Source organism: Lutra lutra, chromosome 7 (genome assembly GCF_902655055.1).
Source record: "Lutra lutra chromosome 7, mLutLut1.2, whole genome shotgun sequence".
Taxonomy (NCBI): Eukaryota; Metazoa; Chordata; class Mammalia; order Carnivora; family Mustelidae; genus Lutra; species Lutra lutra.
Window position 1 is genome coordinate 29792701 of NC_062284.1, and position 24962 is coordinate 29817662.

General features: G+C 59.6%; 1 protein-coding gene across 1 annotated transcript in view; it reads left to right on the plus strand.

Moving 5' to 3' along the window:
* Nucleotides 1-223: 223 nt before the first annotated feature.
* The window catches only part of CSPG4 (chondroitin sulfate proteoglycan 4), a 35731-nt gene continuing 10992 nt past the window's right edge, over nucleotides 224-24962 (plus strand). The window contains 3 exon segments of the mRNA XM_047738268.1: nucleotides 224-433; nucleotides 18840-19003; nucleotides 20427-23966. Of these exon segments, the coding sequence (XP_047594224.1) occupies nucleotides 346-433; nucleotides 18840-19003; nucleotides 20427-23966 (3792 nt within the window). The 5' untranslated portion in view covers nucleotides 224-345.

Here is a 24962-nt window from a genome sequence, read left to right on the forward strand (position 1 = left end):
AGGGGTCTAGGCTCCTCTGGGACTTTGTTCCTGATCTGCAGGGCAGGGGCTGGATCCAACGGAGCTGTAAGGGTCTTCTCACCCTTGAACAGGGAGGAGCAGCCCAGCACGGGCCCTTTAAGAAACTTGGGGGTGAGGGGGGCCAATGGGGGAGCCCCGTCCTGAAACCAGAGCCTGTGCTGGCGCCTGCCCCGCCCCCAGAGTTAAGTAAGGCGGTGGCAGCAGGCTGCTCCAGAGCCCCAGCCCCAGTCGGCTGAGCCAACCCTCCAAGCTTCTCTCGGCTAGCGCCTTTCCTCTAGCGCCGCGTCCCAGCTCCTGGCAAATTCTGCCGCACAGCCCGCCGCGATGCGCTCAGGCCAGCAGCCTGCGCCTCCGGCCCCTGCCCTGGCCCTGACTTTGACCTTGGCTGTGTTAGCCAGACTGTCATCCGCAGGTGAGTAAGGGGCCTGAGACCACCGGCCTGGCTGGAGCTGTGGGGGGCTCCTTGGGCAGAAAAAATGGGACAGGAGGGCCCAGAAGTCAGCCCCGGACTGGGAGGGAAGGGGGCCGTTCTTCTGCTCCTCCAGGCTGGGATCTCCGGGAGTTCCACTCTGGGGCCGAAGCAGGCTCCCCAGTGACAGCTCTCCATCTTGTGGCTTCCGTGGGCTCTGGCTATCTGTGGTTGGCCCCACTCGGACTGTCTAGGGTGTGGCTTCACGCACGGTTGTCTGCTAAACCTAGCAGGGCCACCCAATGCTGTCTGGGCTCTCTGAGCCCAGCAGGCTTTTGATGACTGCCCTGGTGCCCAGAGGACACTCTGTGACAGCAAAAAGCCAGTACCCCAGCCTCAGTTGCCAGGCCCAGGAACGGGGGCGTGCTACAAGGCGAGAAATGGGGAGGGAGCCGCCCTGCCCCACCCTGTATGGGGCCCCACGTGTACCTACAGCCTGCAGCCTCCTCTGGCTTCCTCCAACGGCTCTGGCCCCCTTCCTTGTCCCCAGGTAAATTTGTACGGCCTCCTCGCCACCACCTTCCTCCTGCCTTCGTCTCTAGCTCCTGCTAGACCACCCATGCCTCAGCCTCCCTTCAGATGTCCCACACTCCCACAGGGGCCTGTCCCTCAGACAGCCCCTGGGCAACCCCTGCCACACTTTCCTGTCCTGGCATTGGTGACTGACCCCAGGAGAGACTGAGTGACTGTTCACCTTCTGAGGGGCACCGGGATGCGTCTCCTCTCTGTCACGCGCCAGAAATCCCGCCATGATGGCATTCTTCCTTGAGTCAAGGCATGGTCTAGTTATGCCATAAGAACCGTGGCCTCAGGGGCCATCTGTCATCACTACCCATGTATGAATCAGTACTTCAGCCTACATCTTTCGGGACCATTCCCAAGAGCAACTCTCAGCAGAGGAAGAGCCTGATTCTCCCTTCCCAAGGGCCCAGGCCACACCCTCCTCCCCATCAGATGGGGAAGCCAGCTCTAACGGACAGCATCACGAGGTACCCAGAGGGAAATGAGTCAGGGGAGGACCCCCCACTGGGGTGAGTCAGAGTTGGGTCCCCAGGCTCTCTGCTCCCATTCCCAGGGACCCCCTCCTTCAGAGTCTCAGGGCCTGGGTGATGGGCTGGGCCTCCGGAGAGATGGGAAGGGGCCATCTGGGGTGACTGGAGTGGGCTGCTTACCCAGCCTGTGGCCTCCAGCCAAGAAATTCCAGCACCCCCATCCCCTTGGGCTTCAACTGAGAGCCATTCTCAAATACCTTCTCTGCATCAACAATGTACAAGCATTGTGCTGGGCAATGAGGAGGGCACGAAAATGGATGGGCTGAACTTGAACTCATGCAGGAGGCAGAAAAGCAAATTAAAACTCAAACAGCAATTCCTGTCACGTCTGCAAAATACAGATGAAGAGTAGGATGAAGAGAAACTGCCAGGCAGGCTGGGGCAGGCCAGAGGTGATCCTGGAGCCAAGCTTTGGAGGATGGAGAGGGGTCAGTACTCTAGGCAGGAGCTCAGCCCGAGCAAAGGCACTGAGGTGGATGTGAGAAGAGCATGTTGAGACAGGAAAGGCAGCAGCCTGGTTAGAAGGCTTATTTTGAGCACCAGCCAGGAAGAGCCATTGGGCTGGGGCACAGAATCCTTAAATGGCAGAATATAGCCCACAGCCTATGCCCTGTTGGCACTGGGGAGCCAACGAAGATTTCAAGGCAGGAGAGTAGTATGGCAACAGTGGTGTTTTATAATGTTAAGCCAATCTCTGCCTTTAGGAAGAATTTGGAAATGGGAAGGGGACAGAGAGCGGGAATCTTCTCCCCCTCCCAGGCAGAGTTCCCCTCCAACAGTCCATCTCTGTCACAACGCTGGGCTCAGCGCCCTCTCCCGGTCTCTGCATAGGGTCAGCCCCTACCTGAGGAAGGCGCCATTCCCATCCATCCTAGACACCCAGAGCCGCAAAGGCCCTAGAGGTCTCAGGTACCAGAGTGAGGCACGTTAGGAAGCTTTCCCTGCATTCATCAACATTCCAGAACATCTAGGTCATGAGGCCTGGGAGTCAAACACCCTTGGAGACCGCCTGGGCCAAGCTTCTAGTAGTACAGACTGGGAACCTGAGACCCCAGGGAGGAAGCAAAGTGTTCTAGGTCCCACAGAGAGTCCCAGCAGCCCAGGAAGCCTTGCTTTTGGGGAGCGCCCCACCTGTGTGGGAGCTTAGGCTAAGGGCCACTCTGCCAGGGTGGCATCCAGCTTCTTCTGAGCCCTATGGGAGGCGTTCGGCAGAGGGACGAGCAGTGGGGGAGACTGGTTTGAGCTGATGTGGACTTGGCATTCCCGCCGGGGGAACGGCATGAGTACAGCTGAAAGCTCAGAGTGGGCACAGAGCCTGCAGAGCAGTGGCTCCCACGCCTCTGACCTGGCCAGACAGAAGGTGAGGGGCTGAAGTAGGACTTCGGGTAGGGCAGGGAGGGCTCCACATTTCCCAGGTGAGGACTCCGACCTGATGGGGAGTCCCACAGAACAGGACCCTGGAGCCATGGACTCAAGGAATTGAGTTGGGTAGATTCTTCTGCCTCTGGGGAGCAATGGTGCTGGAGATGTGTGTGTTTGTGCGCGTGCGCACTGCCCCGGGGCCTCTGGGGCAGGGCAGAGGCCAGGCCCTTGGCCTGGCCCACCCAGGCTCTGGAAAAGTTGTTCAAGAACCAAGTATAACTGAGCCAGCCCCCATCCGACGTCCGCCTGCCCTCCATGGCAGGACAAGCGTCTCTCAGTGCTGTCCTCCCAGGGGTCTGTGGCGGGGGCTGCCAGGTGGGCCAGGCGGCTGGTGGGGACAGCCGAGGGGAGCGGGCTGTGCAGGGAGCTTTCAGAGAAAGTGTATAGGCTGCTTCTGGGAACTGGGCGTGCTGCCCAGGAGGGGGCAGGCAGGGGAGGGGGAGTTGGAAATAGGCCTGACTACACACTCACTAGAACACTCAGATGTGGGTGTGCACACAAGTATGAGAGCTCCAAACACGAACACGGTGGCCATGCTCACAGACCTGGGCTGGGTGGGGCCTGGGATGAGGAGGCGAGGGCTGGAGAGGGGCAGGGGCTGCTGGGCTGGGCTGTGGCTCCTTTTCAGCACCAGGACTGAACTGAACTGAACAGGGGGGCCTTTGGACTTGAGCCTGCTCCCTTCCTGGTCCCTCTGCCCCTTCATAACCTCTCTCCCAACTCCAGACCCCTTCCAGCTCCCCCATAGACTCCAACTTTCCCCCTTGCCCTGACATATGCCTGGGTCCATAGAGCTTTCTAGAGTTAAGACTCTTTCTCCAGGTGCAAGCTTCAGGTGGGATTCAAAAGTACCCTGTTATCATTCTTACTGAATGTAGATGAGTGTTGGGGACGCACGGAGTTTGTATGAACAGTTTTGTACTTGGTTTCTCTCTGGGGTAGAGGTGCCTAGCTCTCTCGCTTCTCAGAAGGATGCATCATTCCAAACAGGGGGAGGGTAGAGCTATGTTTAATTGGGCCCTCACCTCCAGAGAAATCCTGGGTGGGGGGAGCTACCCTGTTGTACGCAGCCTCACATCACCCCCGCAAGCCAGGGAACGTGCCCATTTTAGAGATGAGGAAACTTTTTTTTTTAAGATTTTATTTATTTATTTGACAAACAGAGATCACAAGTAGGCAGAGAGGCAGGCAGAGAGAGGGGGAAGCAGGCTCCCTGCTGAGCAGAGAGCCCTATGCCAGGGCTCAATCCCAGGACCCTGGGATCATGACCTGAGCCGAAGGTAGAGGTTTTAACCCACTGAGCCACCCAGGCACCCCAGGTGAGGCTCAGAGAAATGCAGGGACTGGCCTTGGGACACACAGGCTGCAGTGTTGTCACTCCCGTCAACAGCAGCCCACATGGGGCCAGTAGGCAGTCACTCACCAGTGGGCCCAGGCCTCCACAGCAGGGGAGAAGGACAGGTCTTCAGGGGTGAGACAGCTCCCCGAGAACCCCAGAACTCTGCTCCTGTGCCCCACACCCCACCTCTCCAGCCCCTCCCTCCTTTGTCAAGGAAAAAGCAAATCCTCTTCAAGAAAGTCCCCCACCCCCTTCAACAGCTGGGGTAGCAAATGAAGCCACATTCGTCCCAGATGGAGGGCAGTGGTACTCAGGGCTGCCATGGAGGTGGCCTGGGGGCAGAGCTCTTAACAGTGCCTGTCCTGTTGACCATCCCTTCCTCCCGCTCATCTCCTGCCCACACCCGGCCACACCTGGCCCTCAGAACAGCCGGCTCTGCCAGCCCCCAGGTGCCCAAGCCAGGCCTCTGGGCACGGCTTGTGCCTTCCCACGTCAGTGTGTGTCTCCTGTGGCTTCACTGTCATGGTGGGTAGTGGAGTTGCCTCCCCTCCCAGACCTTACTGCAGAGGCTTCTCATGGTTCATAGGGAAATGGGACCAGGGAGGGGCAGCTACTCTCAGTGTCCTACACCAAGTCCCTAGCAGGGTGCAGGTGAAGCCTCCTGGCTCTCTGTCCCTGTATCTGGCTTAGGTGTTGGCCTTGCCCATGGGACCAGCCACTCCCTGCAGGCAGACCTCCCTTCTGTTTTCCTCGGGGGTCTCCACTGACTTGCTCCATATAGGACTGAACCCACAGAGGGGCGCAGTGACTGTTTTTGCTCACTATGCCTGGGATGCCCCAGGGCTTTTCATCCAGAGTGGACTGAGCGTGGCAGCAGGGAGGGGAGGTGGAGGGGGAGGCCAGCCCCGCCCCCAGCCACATAGAGCAGCTTCAGGAGCAGGTTTATATAGATCTGGGTTTTGTGTATGATGTAGTTTTTATAACGTGTTCTGTGGCTTGAAAAAAAAGAAAAAGAAAAGAAAAGAAGACGGGAAAGCCAAGCAATTGCTTTGAGTTGAAACATGCTGAGAGCAGGGAAGACTCAGGTCAGATACAAGGAAGAACTTCTTGGTTTTCAAAGAATCTAAATCTAGACTGATACGAAGGGCCCCTGAAAGGCATCCTTTCCCAGGGGAGCAAAGTCCGGGGGCCTGAGGGCAGGGAGCAGCACATAATCCCAGCTTCCTCCCAGGCAAGCCTGGGGACCTGGCCCTGCTGCCCCAGCATCCCACTCTTGCCACTTCCAGAACGAAACGGGACATTCCTAAGCATCCAGAAGACACCATGACTCTGCTGGGCCCTCTCCCCGACTCCGATCTATCAGCCTCTACACTAAAGGTGATCCTGGGTCCCAAAGTGTGACCAATGAGCTCGGCCACAATATGATAACCCTCATCCCTGGCGCCCTTCCACCTATCTTCAAGCTGTTCCTGCAACTGGTCTTTTCTCATCCTTCAAGGCCCAGCTCCTGTTCCTCCACCCTGTGGGTCTTTCCCAACCCTTGACTGCTGAGGTCCACAGCCTGGTCTTCCCCCTTTCTGGGGCCCTGCCCTCCTTGTCTGTGGGGCCAGCAGTCTTTCTGCCCCCTGCTCCAGGACCCCCACCAGTAAGATGCCCAGGAGGTACACGTACACATGTGTGTGCACACGTGCACACACAGCCAAGAGTATCCCACACTTCAGCCAGTGGTCCTGGGAGAAACCCCCAACTCAGGATTCACAGCCCCCAGCTCCATGGTTGAAGCAGGACCTCTGGCCAGGCCAGCCTCCTCTCTGGGGAGAAGGAGGAGGCTGGAGAGAGGAGACCAACTTCCTTTCCCACCTAAGAGCAGCCCTCCCCCACCCACATTTCAGGATGGGCCAGCTATAAATACCAGTGGGCCCAGGATGCTCATTCCCACGACTCCAGCCCCTCCCTGCCTCTTCCCTGTGCACAGCAGCTGGGGCCGGTCCCCGTCTCCTGCAGCTGGAGGCTGGCCAGGCAGGCTACAGGCCCAGAAACACACACACACACACACACACACTTCCCACCATGGTCAGGGAAGAAACAAATCACCCTTTTTGGGTGCCTTGGAGCAGCTAAGAGCAAGCCCCCTCCCGCTCCTGCGTCCAGACTCAGGCCCCACCTCTCCCTCCTCTGAGTCCTCAGCTCCAGGAACTTCTGCAGGGCTGGGGGAAGTGGAAGGGCTGGGAGGTCAGGCACACAGTGGTAAGGAACAGGGCATTAGGGAGCCTAGGATTTCATTCCAGCCCTAGCCTTGATGAGTGACCTTTCTGAGCCTCAGTCTTCTCTCTAAAATGGGTCTAAATGATTCTGACCTCCAGTGAGCATTGAGGATCAAAGCCTTTTGCTAGAGTAAAGGCTCAGCTAGAGGCTTGCTGCCTTTCTGTTGTTCCCATTGTCTTCTGGACTGGGGCAGGCCCAGCAATAAGGGGAATCTTCGAGAAAGGTGCCAAGGTGGGGGACTGGGTGAGGTGGTCCTGTGAGCCAGTCTGTGTGGGACTCAGAGACAGGGGAAGGGGGAGGTGGGTCCCCAAGGGAGTGAGCAGCCACTGGCTGCCTGCCAGCCCAGGACCCTTCAGTAGAGGGGAGGGGTCCTGCATCTGACCGCCTCACCCGGCTGAGTCCCACACACCTCTCCCACGATGAGAAGTAGGACAGCCCTCCCCAGCCTCACCCCAAAGCCTAATGGCCCCTTGGACACCGACCCTTGGTCCTGGGTACAACACAACCAGTCCGTGTTCAAAGAACCACCAAATGAAACTCAGAGCCTGTCGGGTGCGGACAAAGAGAATGAGCAGGAAGCGGTAACTTTGGTAGGATGGGGCGCCTGGACACCCATCTTCGCCTTGCCCACTGCCCACACCTGGGGCCCCTCTGGAGGGATGGTGGGAGATGACCGCCAGCGCTCCCATGGGGTCTGTTAAGGAGTGGTGACTCCTTAGGCAGGAGGACCTGTGTCACAAGGAGCAGAATGCAGATGGAGGGAGCCAAGCGCCCTCTCTGCTCTGAGCAGCTCGGGCCCATTGGAGATGTTGATGATGCCCGAGTCCATGTGTGCGTGAGATCAGAGCTGGTGCGGGCGAGGCCGCGTGAGTCCTGGAAACAGGCTGTGGAGCGGGTCGAGAAGCCGGGCCATGCCCGCTGGAGGGGCACTCTAGCTGAGAGGCTGGGTGGGGTCTGGGCCCCCATCTTCTGCCTTCACCCTCTAAAAGTAACTCTTCTCAGCAGAGCACTGGACAGAGCGCGGCCCACTCCCCGAATGGGCACTAATAGCATCCAGGCGCCTGCCCCCGGCTAAGGCGCCCTCTCTCGGCATCTGGTGCCCAGCTGAGGCCCCGGTGAACTCTTCCAGAACTCTTCCAGGGCCAGATACCCAGATGAGAGCCCATCCCTCCCAATGTTGACAGCCCTGAGGCAGGAGAGGTGGGGACCCAGAGTCAGCCTTGCTACCACAGCCCTTGGGATACCTGGCCCTGCTATGTGGCCTCGGGCAGACTCTACCTCTCTGGGCATCTGGGTAAGATAGTCAGTCCCCAAGGTCAGCTGTAAAAGCCCCCTGACGACAGGACACTGGGCTCTGCCTCTGTGCACAGAGAGCCAGCTGCCTGTGTGGGGCCAAACAGTGAACTGGGCTGGGCCTGCGAGGGGGCGAAGGGGCAGCCCAGCCCGACGGAGCTCCCTGGCACCTAGAATCCACTTTCCGAGTCGGCATGAAGCCCCGGGGCTCTCCCAGGATGGGAGTAGCGGCCCTGCTCTGCTCCGGGTTCCCATTTTCCACCCCCTTGCTCTAGCCCCACCCAGCCAAAAATAAACCCGGACCACCCCATCTTGTACCAGCCGGACCCACCCAGGCTCTCCAGAGCCAATTGAGTCACCGCTCCAAGCTGCTCCTTTTTTTAACTGTCTGAGTCACCGGCTGTGGCGAGGGCTCCGTGACACGAGCCCCAGGCTACAGCCAGGCCACAGCCTCCAACAGCACAACCCAGGGAGGGTTCCGGATCGAGGCTGGCAGCAGGTGTGAGCCCAGACCACAGCCTCTGCCTGCAACACCTCCAGGCCAGGGGCACCCGCCCCAGAGCCCAGACCTGTCTCCAACATCCCTGCCACCACCTCACCTCATCCGCCCAGGACAGTTTTTCAGGGATCTTGGTGACAAAGCCCATCTAGGTGAGCCCACCCCCCACAGCACTTCTTTGCCTCAGAACAGGCTTCCCAGGGCCTCCCTCCCTGGGACGGAGGGTCTCCAAGGCCCTGGGCCCTGCAGGGATGGGAGTGGGCCAGGCCACAGAGATACCTAATTCCTGCCCCTCCTCACTGGCTCCAGCTCAGACTCTGGCCCCTCTGCCCAGAATGCCATGAAGACTTTCTGTGGCACAGAGGTCTCCCCCTCAGATCTCTCTGGGCCTCCTCTATCCCCAGGCCTCACAGGGCCAAACAAGCTCTGGTCTCTCTTCCCTCATCCCTCCATCTCTTCCCAGTGGCTGTCTCTCTGTCTGGCCACCCCATGTCTCTGACCCTGCTCTGTCCCCTTTCCTTCACCCAGTCCCCGTGGCAACCCACGGTGCAGCCTCTACATCCGTGAGCAGGGCCTTCCCAGGCCTTCCTGGGCCTTCCCAGCACACACAACACACCGTCACCTCCACCCATTCCCATAAGGGGCTCTGGGCCCCAGGGACCCATCCTGAGGGAAATTTTCCATCCCCTCACCCAATTCCCCTCCTTCCCTGGCCCCCGAAGCACAGGCTACATCCTGTCATCCTGTCATCCTTTGGTAGGGGAGGTCAAGATCCCACAGGCACTTCCTTAGAGTCTGAGCAGGGGTGGGCAGGGGGCCTGGGAATGGCCCCACCCCCAGCCCTGCCTGAGCAGGAGCCTAAACAGCCTCAGCCCCAGCCACCTCCTGTCTGTGGCCATGGCCTCCAGCTATAAATAGGGGCTCTGGTTCTATTTTCTTTAAAAACAAGCACCAGACTCTGTCACCATGGGCCCAGAAAAGCACTCCCTGGCTGGAGCAGTCCCCCACCGCATCCCAGCCATGGTCCCCCTCCCCCCTCCCCCCACCTGCTGAGGGCAAGCTTCCAGGGCTGGCTCAGCTGGAGAACACCGCCACCCCTCTCACCCTCCCTGCTTTCCATCTCCCTTCCCCAAGCGGCGCCAGTCTTATTCCTGAGACACCACTGTTGACAGGGAGAGGTAACAGGAGCTCAACTCCCCAAGCCACAGTTCAGGGTCTTTGCACCCTGAATGCAGAGAAGGAACTGTGAGCTGTGGGGAAGGCTGGGAGAAGGCCTCCTTCCTGAAGGAGCAGGAGGGAATTCTGCCCGCAGAAAGGAAAGTAGAGCTGACCTGAGCTAAGTCTGGGAGCGGTGACCTGTCAGGTGCGAACAGAAAACAGCGCAAGGTCTAATAATGAGGCTGACACGTGCATGGTGTGTTCCTGAGAGGTGAACAAGAAAGCCTGGCAGGGCTGCGACAGGGTGACCCAGCACCTTCAGTGCCACACCAGGGTTGGGGCTGGATTGTGGGGCAATGGGGAGCCATCGAAGGCTCTCAGACAAAGGGGGATGACAAGGCGACTTCCAGTTTGGGTTAAGAATGGTTGCTATTAGCAAAACAAGGCAGGAAATTCATTAAGCCTAGCAGGGGCTGGTGACCATCTGCCCTGTGGGATGGCACAGAGGAGCAGGAGGGGGAGATGAACTGGAAAGAGAATTTAGGGACAGGATGGCTGGAACATGGGGAGGAAAGAGGGAGAATGTCCAAAATGACTTTCAGATTTCTACCCGGCCATGGGTAGGTGGTGAGGCCTTCTCTGGAAGGCAAGCAGGTTTGGAGAGAGATGACACCAAGTCTGGCTTGAGATAGGTGGGCTAGGGTTTGGAGGTCCCTCTGGGTATTTCTGGGGCAGATGTCTCAGGAGGCATTGGCAGGCAGGCCCAGAGCCCCGGAGCCTTGGTGTGGAGACAGAGATGTGGGTGCCATGAGGAAGAAAGAGCCTGTGTCTGAGGCCAGGCGAGAAGAGGTTGGCCTGGAGAGAGCACAGTGGTGGGACACATGCCTGGCCTGTGGGGAGTGGTAGGCAGGAACCTATTCCCAGAGGAGTTGGGCCCGTCCATGGGGCAAGATCTCAGGGTAGGGATCTCGGGGGGATCTGGGTAGCACAGAGCCCCCTAGCAAGGATTCTAGGGTTTCTCAGTCTACCCTGCCAGGCCACACACTCCTACAGGCATCCCAACCATGCTGGAAGCTTGCTACTCAGCCTGTCTATGGCCAGCCCATAGAAAATACCTCCCAGGGGCCAAGGGCCACCTCCATTTGATCCCTGTATTCCCTTACGTGCTGATGTTTCTGCTGTCGGCCCACATGTACGGGTCTCCTGGATGGCAGGAGTCCTGCACAGGGGGTCTCAGCCCTCCATCCTATCCTCAGGAGCCTCTAGTTCTGGCTCCCCTGTACCCCTGTCCTGACCACAGCCCTCTACTAGCCACTTTCTGAGGAGCTGGGCTGGGCAGGCCAGGTTTGCCTTAGTCTCCCCAGCCAGGTCTCCTTTGCACAGATGGGAAAACTGAAGCCAAAGAGAATACAGCGGCATGTGGCTGGGTCGGGGGAGTGGGTACTGTCCCAAGCCCCTGCTTCCCCCAGTCTCCTGGATAGGCGACTGCCATCTGTGAGATTATCCCACCTCTCTCCCCTGTATTTCAGTTGGAGGAACTAAGGCAGGGTTAGCATGGCTTCTCCAAGGCACACAGACTCCTGAGCGCAGGCTGAGCCAAACTGTCCAGGCCTGTGTCCAGATCAACAGTCATTGCTTCCGCCAACCCCCCACCCCAGCTGACACACTCACTGTCTCCAAGCCCAGGCTGCCAGGCTGGGGGAAGCCCCAGGACACCTCCCCAAGGGCCCTGCCTTTAGCGGTTTCTTATCCCAGAGCTGAAGGGGAGCTCGGGGACGAGCAACAGGCTTCCGCCTGTGTCCTGCCTCTGGCTTCAGCCCCAGAGAGGGGGTGGCCCCACAGCGTCCCCAGGGGAAGCTCCTCACCCAGGACCCTTGCCTCACCACCTTCTTCCCTGGTCTCCAAGTCCCCAGTGGGCACGACCGGCATTTATCACTGGCCATTCTTGGCCAGGCCTGAAGAAGGTCCCTCCCTGATCCAGCCAGCCCCAGAACCAGGCCTGTCCGGCCACACCAGGAGAGGCCAGCTGCCAAACCAGCCGCAGAAAGCAGATGCTTTCCCCTCCCTTCCTCTCTCCCCTCCCCACCTCTCTCCCCTCTCCCCTGCCCCCCAGGGAGCCCCTGAGGACAGGAAGGGAAAAAGTGTGTCTCCTGGGCAGCAGGCCAGCTCTCACACCCTCCTCCTGCTGGAGCCGGGCACAGGCCCCACTTCCACTCGCACACGCAACAATAACCCCCCCACTGCTTCTGTGGGCACATGGCCCTCCCTGATACCACACCAGCCGGCTCAGAGCCGCAGCCCAGGGGCTCCGATCCAGCCCTGCGCTGCTCCTCTCCCGGCCTCAGTGCAGGCAGCATCCTCTTTGAGCCTCATTACCTCACCTGTAACAGGGCAGCTATGTCCCAGAGACCCTGGTGGGGGCAGGGGCTGCTGAGCAGCCCAGCGGCGGAGTGAGAAGGGTCTCTCGCTGTCTTCCCTGCCAGATCCCCTGCCTTGCAGCCTGGGCCCACTAAGCTTTCCCCACCTGCCTGGGGCCAGGAAAACCAGGGAGAGGGGATGTGGAGGAGGGCCTGGAAATCCACCCATCTCCCTGCACAAGGAGGAAAATTATAAGGCAAGGAAAAGCCTCTCAGTATTGCTCTACACACAACAGCCCCACCCCTCTGCGCCTTGGGCCTGGGGAGCAGCCCGTCTTGCACAAAGACTCCATTGAGGCCCAGCTTCCTCCCCGCCCCTGCCCTGCAGTCTGGGTGGACTCTGAGCCACTTCTGGAGCAAACCTCTCATTTTCCCTCCTGCTTCCTCTCTACCACACTGGGCCTCAAGGTTGGGTCACATGGCCCAGGGTACCAGTCCTTTTAGGTAATCCCCTTTTAGAGGAGGTCCCAAAATTGGAAATGTTGCCCAATATGTGCCCCTCGGCTTGGGTGGCCTCCAAGCTCTGGGTTAGAGGACCCATAGCCGAGGCCAGTGGCCAGGGTCAGGATTCAGCCAATAGCTGAGGAAACTTATACCGGCCTGGCCTCCTTGGTCTCACAAGAACCAGAAAGGCAACCGAACTCTTGAGTGTCCTGAGAGTGAATCTTAGGGCTCAAGAGATCCTGGAGTGAAGAGTGATGGGGGCCCACCTTGACCCCAGCAGGGGGTCTCCCTAGTGCTGAGACGACAGGCCGGCGAGGCTGGCTGCCCGAGAACAAGGCCTGACAGCCCACTCTCTCCTGGGAAGCTACTGTCTCCCTTTTTAAGTTGTATGTGACCGAACTAAAGCACTGTTGTTCCCAAGGCTCTGGGGCAAGGCAGGAGCAGGTGCTCCACGGGCCTCTGGGCTGGCCCTGGGTGACGGACTCCCAGGCTGGGGACAGGGAGGTGGGACAGTCAGTGTCTGCAGGCATGTGAGCAGCTCCTAGGTGGCCGGCCCTGGCAGGTGGTAAGCATCTAGGCTCTGCTCTGGGGACCCAGTTGTCACCGTCATGAGCAGGGTATGTTGTCCCTTTGGTCCCACCTGAGGTCTATGCCTATAACCCTTCCCCATGTTACCTTCAGAGGTAGCAGGCTGAGGGGAAGATGACAGCTCAGTGGACAGGGCTGAGCTTTGGGACGTGCTGGGGGGACTGACCCCAGAGCAGGCACAGCATCAGGCAAGGCCAAGGAGGGTCATGGCCAGCATCTAGAGCTGGACTGCCCCTCCCCGTGCCACCTCGTCACCTGTCCCACACTTACCTCAGAACGCTGTGACACGTGCCATGGATCTGTACTCGGCACACTCATGGCCATGTGCCACCCACTGTGGCCACGCTTGGGTCTCTGGTGCTCTGTGTGACTGAGTTCCCATGCCAGCTCCTGGCCCTGCTTTCCCACCTCAGAAAAAGGAGAGGGCGCCTCAGGGAGCTTCAGCCCCATTGGCCTCAGGGTCTGTGGCTCTGGTTCTAACTTAAGTTTCCACCCCTCCAATCTTCCTCAGAAGTTTCCTGGCTTAGGGGCAGAAAGCTGGTAAGGAAAAAGCACATGAGGCACGAAGGGAGGGGATCTGGCCTGGGCACTGGAGGGCCTTGGGGAGGGGGCAGGTGACCTTGGGGAGGGGGCAGGACACCTGCCTTTACATAGGGCCACACATTTAGGCACCCACAAGAGAGTCAGAGAGCCCTTCACCCTGGCCTTGGCTGTCCTAGAGCCCTCCCCCAGGACCCCCTTCAGACTTCCCAGGAGACAGGCTCTCCCAGCCTCACTCCTGCCTGCCTAGGATGTGGATTTGGAACAGGATCTGCACCCTGGGTGCCCAACCCCAAGAAGCTACAGTGGAGAGGGCTGGCTTCCCCTGAGAGCAGAAGTCCTTCCCCTCCCTGGCTGGCTGGCCATGCCCCCTCCTCGCCCTCCTCACTCCTGCCCACAGCAGCAGGCTCGCCACCAACATCCAGCCTCCTGGGTCTCCCTTGGGTTCTCCTCCTTCATCTCCTTCGTCAGGCTTCTGTCTGGACCCCTGAGTCCAGTTTTTGCAGAGGAGGGGGAGTCTTCATTTCTCATTCCAGGTTTTAACACCTTTCTCAGGCTTTCTGTCTCCCTAAGGTGGTTCTTCTTTTCCATGGCTGCATTACCGTACTTGTGAATGAATGAATAAATGAATGAATGAATGAATGAACGACTATGGATTCCCCCTTCTCCCACCTCCCGCTCCATCTCAGTACCACTGGGTACACCACCCCAGCATACATGTGTCCAGGTTTCCCCCCGTCCCCCTTTGCCCCTGGGCCCTGGGCGTGCCCCCTGGCCATCCTGCCCAGCAGCTCTGACTCCCAAACTCCCTCCCTTATAAAGTCAGGCAGCAGCAGACACCCAGGAATGCTGCTGCTCATGACGCACGCTGACTGTGGGGCCGCCTGGCTGCCCCAGGGCAACCAGGAATGTGGCGGGAGCAGGGCACACGGGGAAGGACTGCTGGGGAGCAGGGTGGGCTGGGGGTGCCTGTGTGGGAGGGGCTCATTCAGGAGGCTGGGCCAAGAACTGCAGACTTTCTGCTTCTCTGTCAAACTGCTTCTCCTCTGGGGCCTCAGCTTGTCTGTCTAGAAACCCTACTGAATGCTAAAGCTGCAGAGAACTTTGATATTGTGGAACCCATCACCCAAGGATCGGGGGGCCAGGGCTGTGGAGGCCAGGGGCCCCACACCTAGCTCTCTAGACCATCCTGGGGCAAGAGTGGTGCTCCCAATGACAGCCAGGACGGGGCAGGGGCAAGAGGGGAGCCAAAGGTAAAGAAAGACAGGGAGAGGCAGAGATAAGGCTCCGAGGTGGCCAAGTGACAGAGACAAAGGAGACAAGGGACAGAGACTTGGAAAGAGATGGTGTGGCTAACACCAGGCATTTTGAGGACTCAGAAGGATCAGGGTCTGCAGCCACCCTGACCCCCAGTGACTCACAAAGGGACCCACACTAGAAACCCTACCCCTGGTCAGCCCGGGAGAGCACGGTGGGAGCCTGATGTGTGGAGGTACTCCCCACAGGGAGACCCCTTGTCCCAAGCCACTGACAGGTAAGAGTAGAGCATCATGGGGGAAGTAAGTCTCACGCTTGGGGTCCCCCAGAGCAGGCTTCTGGTCCCCATTCACACACACACTAAGAGTGCCCCGGGAGACAGGAGATGCTGGCACAACCTAGAGCCTGCCAGAGGGTGGTTTGCAGGGGACACTGGCCTAAGTGGAGGGGAAGGACATAGGCTCTTTCTGGGCCCCCAACCCTCATCTCAGGAAGAAGAACGGAGCCGCTTTGCCTTGGCCCAGACAGGACGCCCTGTCTGTGGTCAGGAAGGGCGGGAAGCTGTGGGAGGCTCCACCTTCAGCAAACCTCTGGGACGGATGGGCGCCGGGCAGGAGGGGTGGGTGCCCTCCGGGAACACACGGCCCCTTTCAGGGAGCCAGGCCCGGCCAAGTCATGGCGGGCAGCACCGAGGGGCAGGACAGGCCTAGGCACAATCGCAGCTCTGTCCCGGCGGCTCCCAGCCCACACGCGCACACATGCACAAACACACAGCCTTATGCAAACCCAAAACACACCCCCAAGCAACCACCCACACACTTGAACACACGCAAATAGGCTTCTACGTAGTCCTGCACACCCACCCACGAACCGTCTTTCAGGTAGAAAAACCTAGACACCAGGCATTCTTATGGCCCCTCCCATTCAACCCAGACCCCTCGAGTCCCCTGCCCCTCCATGCTGAACTTGGCACCAGCCAGACAGCCCACGCCATTACCCATTAACCTTCTGCATACCCCTATCTGAGAGCAGACTCCCAGACCAGAAAGGGACCTTCGGGACTAATCCCCAGAGACAGAAGGAGGAGGGACCGGGAAGGAGCACCCATTTTACAAAATGGTGACCGGAGGCCAGACTGGGTCCCTTCTGGCCCAAAGGACAGCCCGCAGATCTGCTACAGGCCTGAACTGGTGTTTGGATGAATCATGGGTGTTCTTGACCCAGAAGAGTCAAGGGCAAGTCTCCAAGCAGTGATGATGCCTTCTCTCCTCCCCCCACTGCCCTAGGACCCCAGTCAGGCCACTGAGGCTGGCTTGGCTCCTGCTTCTTTTCCCTATCCTCCTCTGTCTTCAATGTCCCAGAGTCTGTGGGTCCCTGCTGCCACCCTCTTACCGGGCCTTGCTGCCCTTTGAAACTACCCAGGCCCCTCCCTCCCTCCTCTCCACCACCCTCACCTCCTCCAGGAAGCCTTCTGGAACTGACTCCTAACTCACTCCTTTATGCTGCACTGCCTCCCTATTGGCAGCCTCTCCCACTGTCTGCCAGGACTGGGAGACTGGGTCCTTGCAACTGCGGCCCATCAGAGATGGTAAGGGGCCACAGAAGGAGACCAGGAGGTGGGGGAATTGGTGCTGTCAGAGTTTCCAAACCCTGGCCAGCAAAGCTCCGAGGCCTCCGTTGGGATGAGGGGGCTGCCCCGGCCAGGCGCTCCCAACAGCACAAGGCAGCTTGTGTGAGTGCTTCCCTGCCCAGCCCCACAGGAAACAGCCGGGCCCAGCCCCTCAATAGGCTCATTCAGACCCCAGCTCTCTGGAAAGTACCTCTACTTCCTGCCACCCTCCCACTCTGGCCTAAAGAACCAGGCTGCCCCTCTCCTCTTCTGAGATGCGGCTGGAGGCAGGTGGTTCAGTGGGCAGAGCCTGCCATCTCCATCCCTTCCCGTGGGCTTCACACCCTGAACCCACCTTCCCCGCACCCACCTTTGATGAAAGGGAGTGTGAGTGGGTGTTTGAGCTCACTCCCCACCACCACCCGAGGGGGAGGGCCCCCTTCCCGTGTATGCTAAACAGGTAAATGTTGAGCAACAGGCTTTCTGGGGGAGAGGGAATGCTGATCTATAGCCTTTGCCTCTTCTGTGGTATAAATACTCCTGCCCACAACATCACCTGGCTGGCAAAATTCCTGCAAATTCAACAATCGGCTCTTGCCAGCTGCCCGTAGTGATAGCTGCAGCCAGGGAGGCAGCCACGGGCCCCCACCTTCTGTGTGGGGGGTGGGAGGCTGCCCTCAGTTCTGTGTGCTGCCTTTTTTTCTTAAGAATCAATGCCCTTGGGGCACCTGGGGGGCTCCCTCCTTGGGCATCTGCCTTAAGCTCAGGTCGTGATCTCAGGATCCTGGGGTCGATCCCCCCATGGGGCTCCCTGCTCAGTGGGGAGTCTGCTTCTCCCTCTCGCTCTCCTCCCTGCTCTCCCTCTCCTCCCTGCTCATTCTCTCTCTCTCTCTAATAAATAAATAAATAAAATCCTCTTTTAAAAAAAAAAGATAAGAATCAATGTCCTTGCACAGGAGGAGCCCCCAGCCCATCAGTTCTCACCATGAGGGTCTGCCCCTCACCCACACCAAGGTCAGCTGGCTCTGCTGAGCCATACCTACCCAGAGGGTCTTGTAGCCACTGGGTAGGTATGGCTTGATTCCTCTAGCCACTCAGACAAGGTTCTGGCGTTGCCGGCAAGCGCTGGCAAGAGGGGATAACCGGAGAGATTTCAGTTCAGCCCAAGAAGAAGAGCATTATCTTTCTTGGACATCCTGCCGGACCCCTCCAGTGGCTGAAGCCACCCCATCAGGTCAGGAACCAACACATATTGTGTCTGGTGCCAGACTATCCCTTTACTCAGTCACACGGGGCTTAAGGGAAGCCCCACAGAGGTGAATAGCTTTTTTAAACCATTTCTGTCTCCCCACCCCCTTCCCTAGCCCTGGACCTCTGGGGGACAGAGTCAAAGTTATATTTGGCCCTAATCTCTGCAAAAAGAATAAACCAGAAATTGTTGCAGCTGGTTGGAGGTCAAAGGAGGCTAATTTTGGGACACTACATGGAGGCGGTGGCGGCTTTAAAAGATGAGGTATCCTAGTGAGGGACCAAAGGGGCCCCCCACAGCACCCACCAGCCTTGGGAAACTACAGATACAACCTGTTCAGGCCATGTGAACCTGGGCGCTCTGTCCTGCTCAGCAAACCTTCAGCCCCCCAAGGCCCTGTCTTTAGCCATAGACCCAGGCTCAGAGAGGTCAGCTTTAGTCATCAGTGGCTCCCTAGCTGAGGTGGAAACAATAGGACCGGATCTGACTGCTCACCAGGGACTATCATCAGATCTGCAGCAGGAAGCAATATAGGGCCATGCAGGAAGTTTTGGGCCATTTGGGGTTCAGCACTGCACATGGTCTCCATCTGGCCTCAGAGCCTTTGCTCCTTGGTGGACTCAGACCGACAAGCTACTACCCCCATGCCTGAAGACATCTGGGAGCGTGGCCCAAGAGAGAAGCGGGGATGGGTGGGCGGCCTGTCTGAGCACCACGTTGGGAGGACATGGCATGGAAAGTGTTGCCCAAGAGCCAAAGCACAGGGCATTTAGGAGAAGGAATTTGAGCAGGGACCAGTGTGGGGTAGGGATGGTTCCCCTGGAAGTCCATTTCCAGAGTCTACAACCATCAGGCCTGGTGACCCGGTTAAGGATGGTTTTCCTTTAGGCTCGAGAAGGACTAGACCCAGGATGGAGAATCCTCTCAAGCCCAGGGGAAGAGAGTCAGAGCTGGCAGAGGTCCCCGGCCCCAGGAACCTCTAAGGAGGAAACCTGAGTTGCTTGGAATGGGTCTGAGCTCCTTCGGAGCCAAGGTCTGGGCTGGACACAAGGAGAGGCTGTGTCTTCTGGCCCCAGGACCAAGCAGGTGATGGGCCACACAGAACCACAAAGCCGCACCAGCCTGGACTCCCTCCCCACAACCTACTCATCCTCTGCAGCCCCCACCCCTTCCAGGCAAGAGTCTGCACTTTGACCCCAGCTCTCTCTCTCACACAGCCTCCTTCTTCGGTGAGAACCACCTGGAGGTGCCCACGGCCACAGCTCTGACCGATGTAGACCTCTGGCTACAATTCTCCACTTTTCAGCCCGAAGCCCTGCTTCTCCTGGCGGCAGGCCAGGCTGACCACCTCCTCCTGCAGCTCCACTCTGGATACCTAGAGGTCAGTGCCGTCTCCCTGCTGGCCTCCTGCTCTAGCCCCGAACGGACCCCAGCCAACTGGGTGACCTTGTATGATTCACCTTAGCCCCAGGGTCTCTAGGTCCCCAGTTCGAGGTAAACAACAGCATTGCCATAAGTGTGACTCCCTCATGAACTGGCTGTGCCTGCAGCCCTCCACCCACTCTTCCCACCGCAGCCCCTGGCTGGCCCTTACCCTCACTGCGGGCCTGCAGTCTGGGCCAGCTGGCGGTCTCTGGTCTCTCGCCGCCAGACCCTGGCTCACCACAAGCCCTTGGCCTGGCCCTGCCCCGTCCCCATCTCAGCGTGTCCCCTGGCACTTCCCTGGGCTGGGTGCCTTCTCCTGGGACTGGCAACTCTAGGAAGTCCCCTGCCTAGCACCAGTCACCCAGCTGTTCAGTTGTCTGTCCATGATGGACACACCCTATACTGCAAAGCTTCTCCCTTTTCCCATTTCGTCCAGTCACCAACCAGCTTTATTAGCAAGGAGTCTTCTGGCTCTCTCTCTCGAGGCTCCCCCTTAACCATGAAGAGTTTGAGAACTTGAGATCTTAGTCCAAATTTGGGAAAGCCCTCTGCTTCCACACTCCAGCAGGGAGAGGACTAGGACTGGTCTTCAGTTCACCTGCTGCTGCCATTGTTTCTCACTGCCACAAGGTGTCACTGTTGAGCGAAGGCCGGGTACAGCGCTGGGGCTGATGTTTTCCCTCTCTGCCAAGTGCAGGGGTGCCTCAGCCCTGTGGAGGGGCTCCATACTCGGACTCCCAAGGCTTAGTGCTCGGCTCTTCCAGTTTCCACACTCTGCCACCACCCACTCTACCATCCAGTCATGAGAACACCACACCAGATCCAGTTCCGGTGCCAATGACATCGAGACAGATCTGTGCTCTCCTCTCCCCAAGGATCCCTCACCCCGGATCCAGGAGCTTTGCTTTATGTAACCTCCAACACAGAGAGCACCTGGAATTGGGCTCCCCGTCCCTGAGCAGTGAGCCTGGCTGCCCCAGTGGTCCCAGGGTGTTCTGGGGATTCTCAGGTGCCCGTTATTCCAGGGGCGAATCTTCTGGATACTAAGGTGATTTTCTGGCTGCTCACCCCCCCTAAGAAGGTTGGGGAGAGTGAAAAATGCAGACTGAATCTCTAGAAAAGCATCTTGCTATATGGCAGTTCTCTGGTTCCCAGCTGGGACCCCAGAGCCCATCTAAATGTGGCTCAGAGATCGCTTCAGTGAGAGTCTGGGGGATGAGTAAGGGGGTGGAAGGAAGGAGACCGAGGCGGCCTGAGAATCCCCTGTCCCAGCACCTCCAGTGTGGGGACTCTGCTGTGGCAGGCCCACTGTGTTCTTACAGTAGAAGCAGATGCCCTCAGGATGTGGCCCCCACTCCCATTCCTCCATCTTTCCCCAGGTCACACTCGCCCTGGGCCAGGAGGAGCTAAGGCTGCAGACGCCAGCTGGGACCCTGCTGAGCGACTCTGCCGTCCACACTGTGCAGCTGACCGTTTCAGACAGCGAGGCCTTGCTGTCCGTCGATGGGTTCCTGAACGCCTCAGCCCCCATCCTGGGAGCTCCCCTGGAGGTCCCCTATGGGATCTTCCTGGGGGGCCCCGGGAGCCTTAGCCTGTCCTACCTGACGGGGGCTAGCCGGCCCCTGAGGGGTTGCCTCCACGCTGCCACCCTCAATGGCCGCAACCTGCTCCGACCACTGACCCCGGGCGTGCATGAGGGCTGCGCTGAAGAGTTTTCTGCGGATGACAGAATGGCCCTGGGCTTCTCTGGACCCCACTCCCTGGCTGCCTTCCTGGCCTGGAGCACTCGGGAGGAAGGCACCCTGGAGTTTATCCTCACCACTCGGAGCCAGCAGGCGCCCCTGGCCTTCCAGGCGGGGGGCCAGCATGGGGACTTCCTCTACGTGGACATCTTTGAGGGCCACCTGCGGGCTGTAGTGGAGAAGGGCCAGGGCACGGTACTGCTTCACAACAGCGTGCCTGTGGCCGACGGGCAACCCCATGAGGTCAGCGTCCATGTGGACGCTCACCAGCTGGAGATTTCCGTGGACCAGTACCCCACACGGACATCCAACCGTGGGGTCCTCAGCTATCTGGACCCACGTGGCAATCTCCTCCTTGGGGGGCTGGACGCTGAGGCCTCTCGCCATCTCCAGGAACACCGCCTGGGCCTGGCCCCGGGGACCATCAACATCTCCCTGCTGGGCTGCGTGGAGGATCTCAGCATCAACGGCCAGAGGCAGGGGCTCCGGGACGCCTTGCTGACGCGCAGCATGACAGCCGGCTGCAGGCTGGAGGAAGACGAGTATGAGGAGGACGCCTATGGCCCATACGAAGCTTTCTCCACGCTGGCACCTGAGGCTTGGCCCGCCGTGGAGCTGCCTGAGCCCTGCGTGCCTGAACCGGGGCTGCCGCCTGTCTTTGCCAATTTCACCCAGCTGCTGACCATCAGCCCACTCGTGGTGGCTGAGGGGGGTGCAGCCTGGCTCGAGTGGCGGCACGTGCAGCCCACGCTGGACCTGAGCGAGGCCGAGCTGCGCAAATCCCAGGTGCTATTCAGTGTGAGCCGCGGGGCACGCCACGGCGAGCTCGAGCTGGACATCCCAGGGGCCCAGGCACGGAAAATGTTCACCCTCCTGGACGTGGTGAACCGCAAGGTCCGCTTTGTTCACGATGGCTCCGAGGACACCTCCGACCAGCTGATGCTGGAGGTGTCCGTGACCGCCAGGGTGCCCGTGCCCACCTGCCTTCGGAGGGGCCAAACCTACATCCTGCCCATCCAGATAAATCCCATCAATGACCCACCCCGTATCATCTTCCCACACGGCAGCCTCATGGTGATCCTGGAGCACACACAGAAGCCACTGGGGCCTGAAGTTTTCCAGGCTTACGACCCAGACTCCGCCTGCGAGGGCCTCACCTTCCAGCTCCTTGGCACCCCCACCGGCCTCCCCGTGGAGCGCCGAGACCAGCCTGGGGAGCCAGCAACGGAGTTCTCCTGCCGGGAGCTAGAGGCCGGCAGCCTCGTCTATGTCCACCGAAGTGGACCCGCCCAGGACCTGACATTCCGGGTCAGCGACGGGCTGCAGGCCAGCCCCGCCGCCACCCTGAAGGTGGTGGCAGTCCGGCCAACGGTTCAGATACTCCACAACACGGGGCTGCGCCTGGCCCAGGGTTCCGCGGCCCCTATCTCTTCCACCAACCTGTCGGTGGAGACCAATGCCGTGGGGCAGGATGTGAGCGTCCTGTTCCGAGTCACAGAGGCCCTGCAGTTTGGGGAGCTGCAGAAGCAGGGGGCAGGTGGGGCGGAGGGGGCCGAGTGGCGGGCCACGCAGGCCTTCCACCAGCGGGATGTGGAGCACGGCCGTGTGAGATACCTGAGCACTGACCCGCAGCATCACACCGAGGACACCGTGGAGAACCTGGCCCTGGAGGTGCAGGTGGGCCAGGAGACCCTGAGCAATCTGTCCTTCCCAGTGACAATCCAGAGAGCCACGGTGTGGCTGCTGCGGCTGGAGCCCCTGCACACTCAGAATACCCAGCAGGAGGTGCTCACCACGGCCCACCTGGAGGCCACCCTGGAGGAAGAGGCAGGCCCCAGCCCCACCACCTTCCACTATGAGGTGGTCCAGGCCCCCAGGAAGGGCAACCTGCGGCTACAGGGCACACGGCTGTCAGAAGGGCAGAGCTTCACCCAGGATGACCTGCAGGCTGGCCGGGTGACCTATGGGGCCACGGCACGCACCTCAGAGACAGTTGAAGACACCTTCCGCTTCCGTGTCACAGCTCCACCGCACTTCTCCCCACTCTACACCTTCCCCGTTCACGTTGGCGGTGACCCAGACGCTCCCGTCCTGACCAACATCCTCCTCTCAGTGCCGGAGGGTGGCGAGGGCATTCTCTCCGCTGACCACCTCTTTGTCAAGAGTCTCAACAGCGCCAGCTATCTCTACGAGGTCATGGAGCGACCCCGCCATGGAAGGCTGGTTTGGAGGGGGACGCAGGACGAGGCCACCATGGTGACGTCCTTCACCAATGAGGACCTGCTGCAGGGCCGGCTGCTCTACCAGCATGACAACTCCGAGACCACAGAAGACGACATTCCCTTCGTGGCAATGCGCCAGGGTGACGGCAGCGGGGGCATGGCCTGGGAGGAGGTGCGGGGCGTCTTCCGCGTGGCCATCCAGCCCATAAATGACCACGCTCCCGTGCAGACCATCAGCCGTATCTTCCACGTGGCCCGGGGTGGCCGGCGGCTGCTGACAACAGATGACGTGGCCTTCAGTGATGCCGACTCCGGCTTTGCAGACACTCAGCTGGTGCTGACCCGCAAGGACCTTCTCTTTGGCAGCATCGTGGCCGTGGATGAGCCCACACGGCCCATCTACCGCTTCACCCAGGAGGACCTCAGGAAGAAGAGGGTCCTATTTGTGCACTCGGGGGCCGACCGTGGCTGGATCCAGCTGCAGGTATCCGACGGGCGGCACCAGGCCACTGCGCTGCTCGAAGTGCAGGCCTCAGAGCCCTACCTCCGCGTGGCCAATGTCTCCAGCCTCGTGGTCCCTCAAGGAGGCCAGGGCACCATCGACACTGCCGTGCTCCAGCTGGACACCAATCTCGACATCCGCAGTGGGGATGAGGTCCACTACCATGTCACAGACGGCCCACACTGGGGGCAGCTGCTCCGGGCCGGCCAGCCTGCCACGGCCTTCTCCCAGCAAGACCTGCTGGATGGGGCACTTCTCTACAGCCACAATGGCAGCCTCAGCCCTCGAGACACCCTGGCCTTCTCCGTGGAGGCAGGGCCGGTGCACACAGATGCCACCTTGCAAGTGACCATTGCTCTAGACGGGCCACTGGCCCCACTGCGTCTGATCCAGCACAAAAAGATCTACGTCTTCCAGGGGGAGGCGGCTGAGATCAGAAAGGATCAGCTGGAGGTAAAGGACCGGTTTAGGGGGCCCTTCTGGCAAGCCTTCATGCCCGGTGTGCTTGGATGTTCAGGGACACACCTGTGTCCCTGGGGCTGGGTGTCTGTCTGCGCTTTGGGTATGCACCTGTACATGTGCCCAGGGGCGTGCCTCAGAGATTGTGGGGTAGTGTGTGTGTCTGCCCATGAGCTGTGTGTGCCTCCACGTGTTGGGTGCACACACGGACGTGCTGCGCTAACCACGCAGATTCCTGGGCCCCACCCACACCGTGGCATCTCTGAGGTGGAGCCCGAGAACCTGCATTCTAATAAGTTCCCTGAGGGGATCTTCATGGTACAGACTATGAAGACTGGAGGCCTTGAAGACAGACCTATGTGATCTCCAGGCTCCCGTGTCCTCAGCTCTCTTCCCCAGACCCCACCCCAGGCCTCAGGACCTGGAGGGAGCTGCTGACCATCCAGGAACCTCACAGGGCAACCGCAGGCCTTCCAGCAGGCCTACAGACCCTCTGTGTGCCCTCAGGCCTGGTCCTTGCCCTCTCTGCCACACTGCCGATTTCTCGATTTCTGAGCCCTCTGTGGCTCCAGCTGTCTGGATTTCGGTGCAGACTGTGACTAAAGATGTCCGGCATCAGAAAGGCTTTGCCTTGAAGGAGACAGCATTTGAGACAGGCTTTGAAGGCCCTGGGGTTTCAGTAGCAGGGGACGAGGGGACAGTAGTCTGGGTAGAGAGAACAGAATTCTGGAATGCAGGCAGTATTCCAGGCAAAGGCACAGGACCAGGAATGTGAGTTGGGGGTTGGCGTGTGGTCTTTTGTAGCTGGACCATCACGCAGTGGCCCTTGGGTGGGACCTGGGTCTTCACGACCGTGAAGCCTGTGGTCTGTGGAAAGGATGGCGCGCCCTCTGGTGGTGGAGAGAAGCGATAGCAGGGCAGGGGCTCCATCCGTGTATGTGTGTGTGCATGCGCGTTACCAGGGTGTGTTATGTGTGAGATGTACCTGTG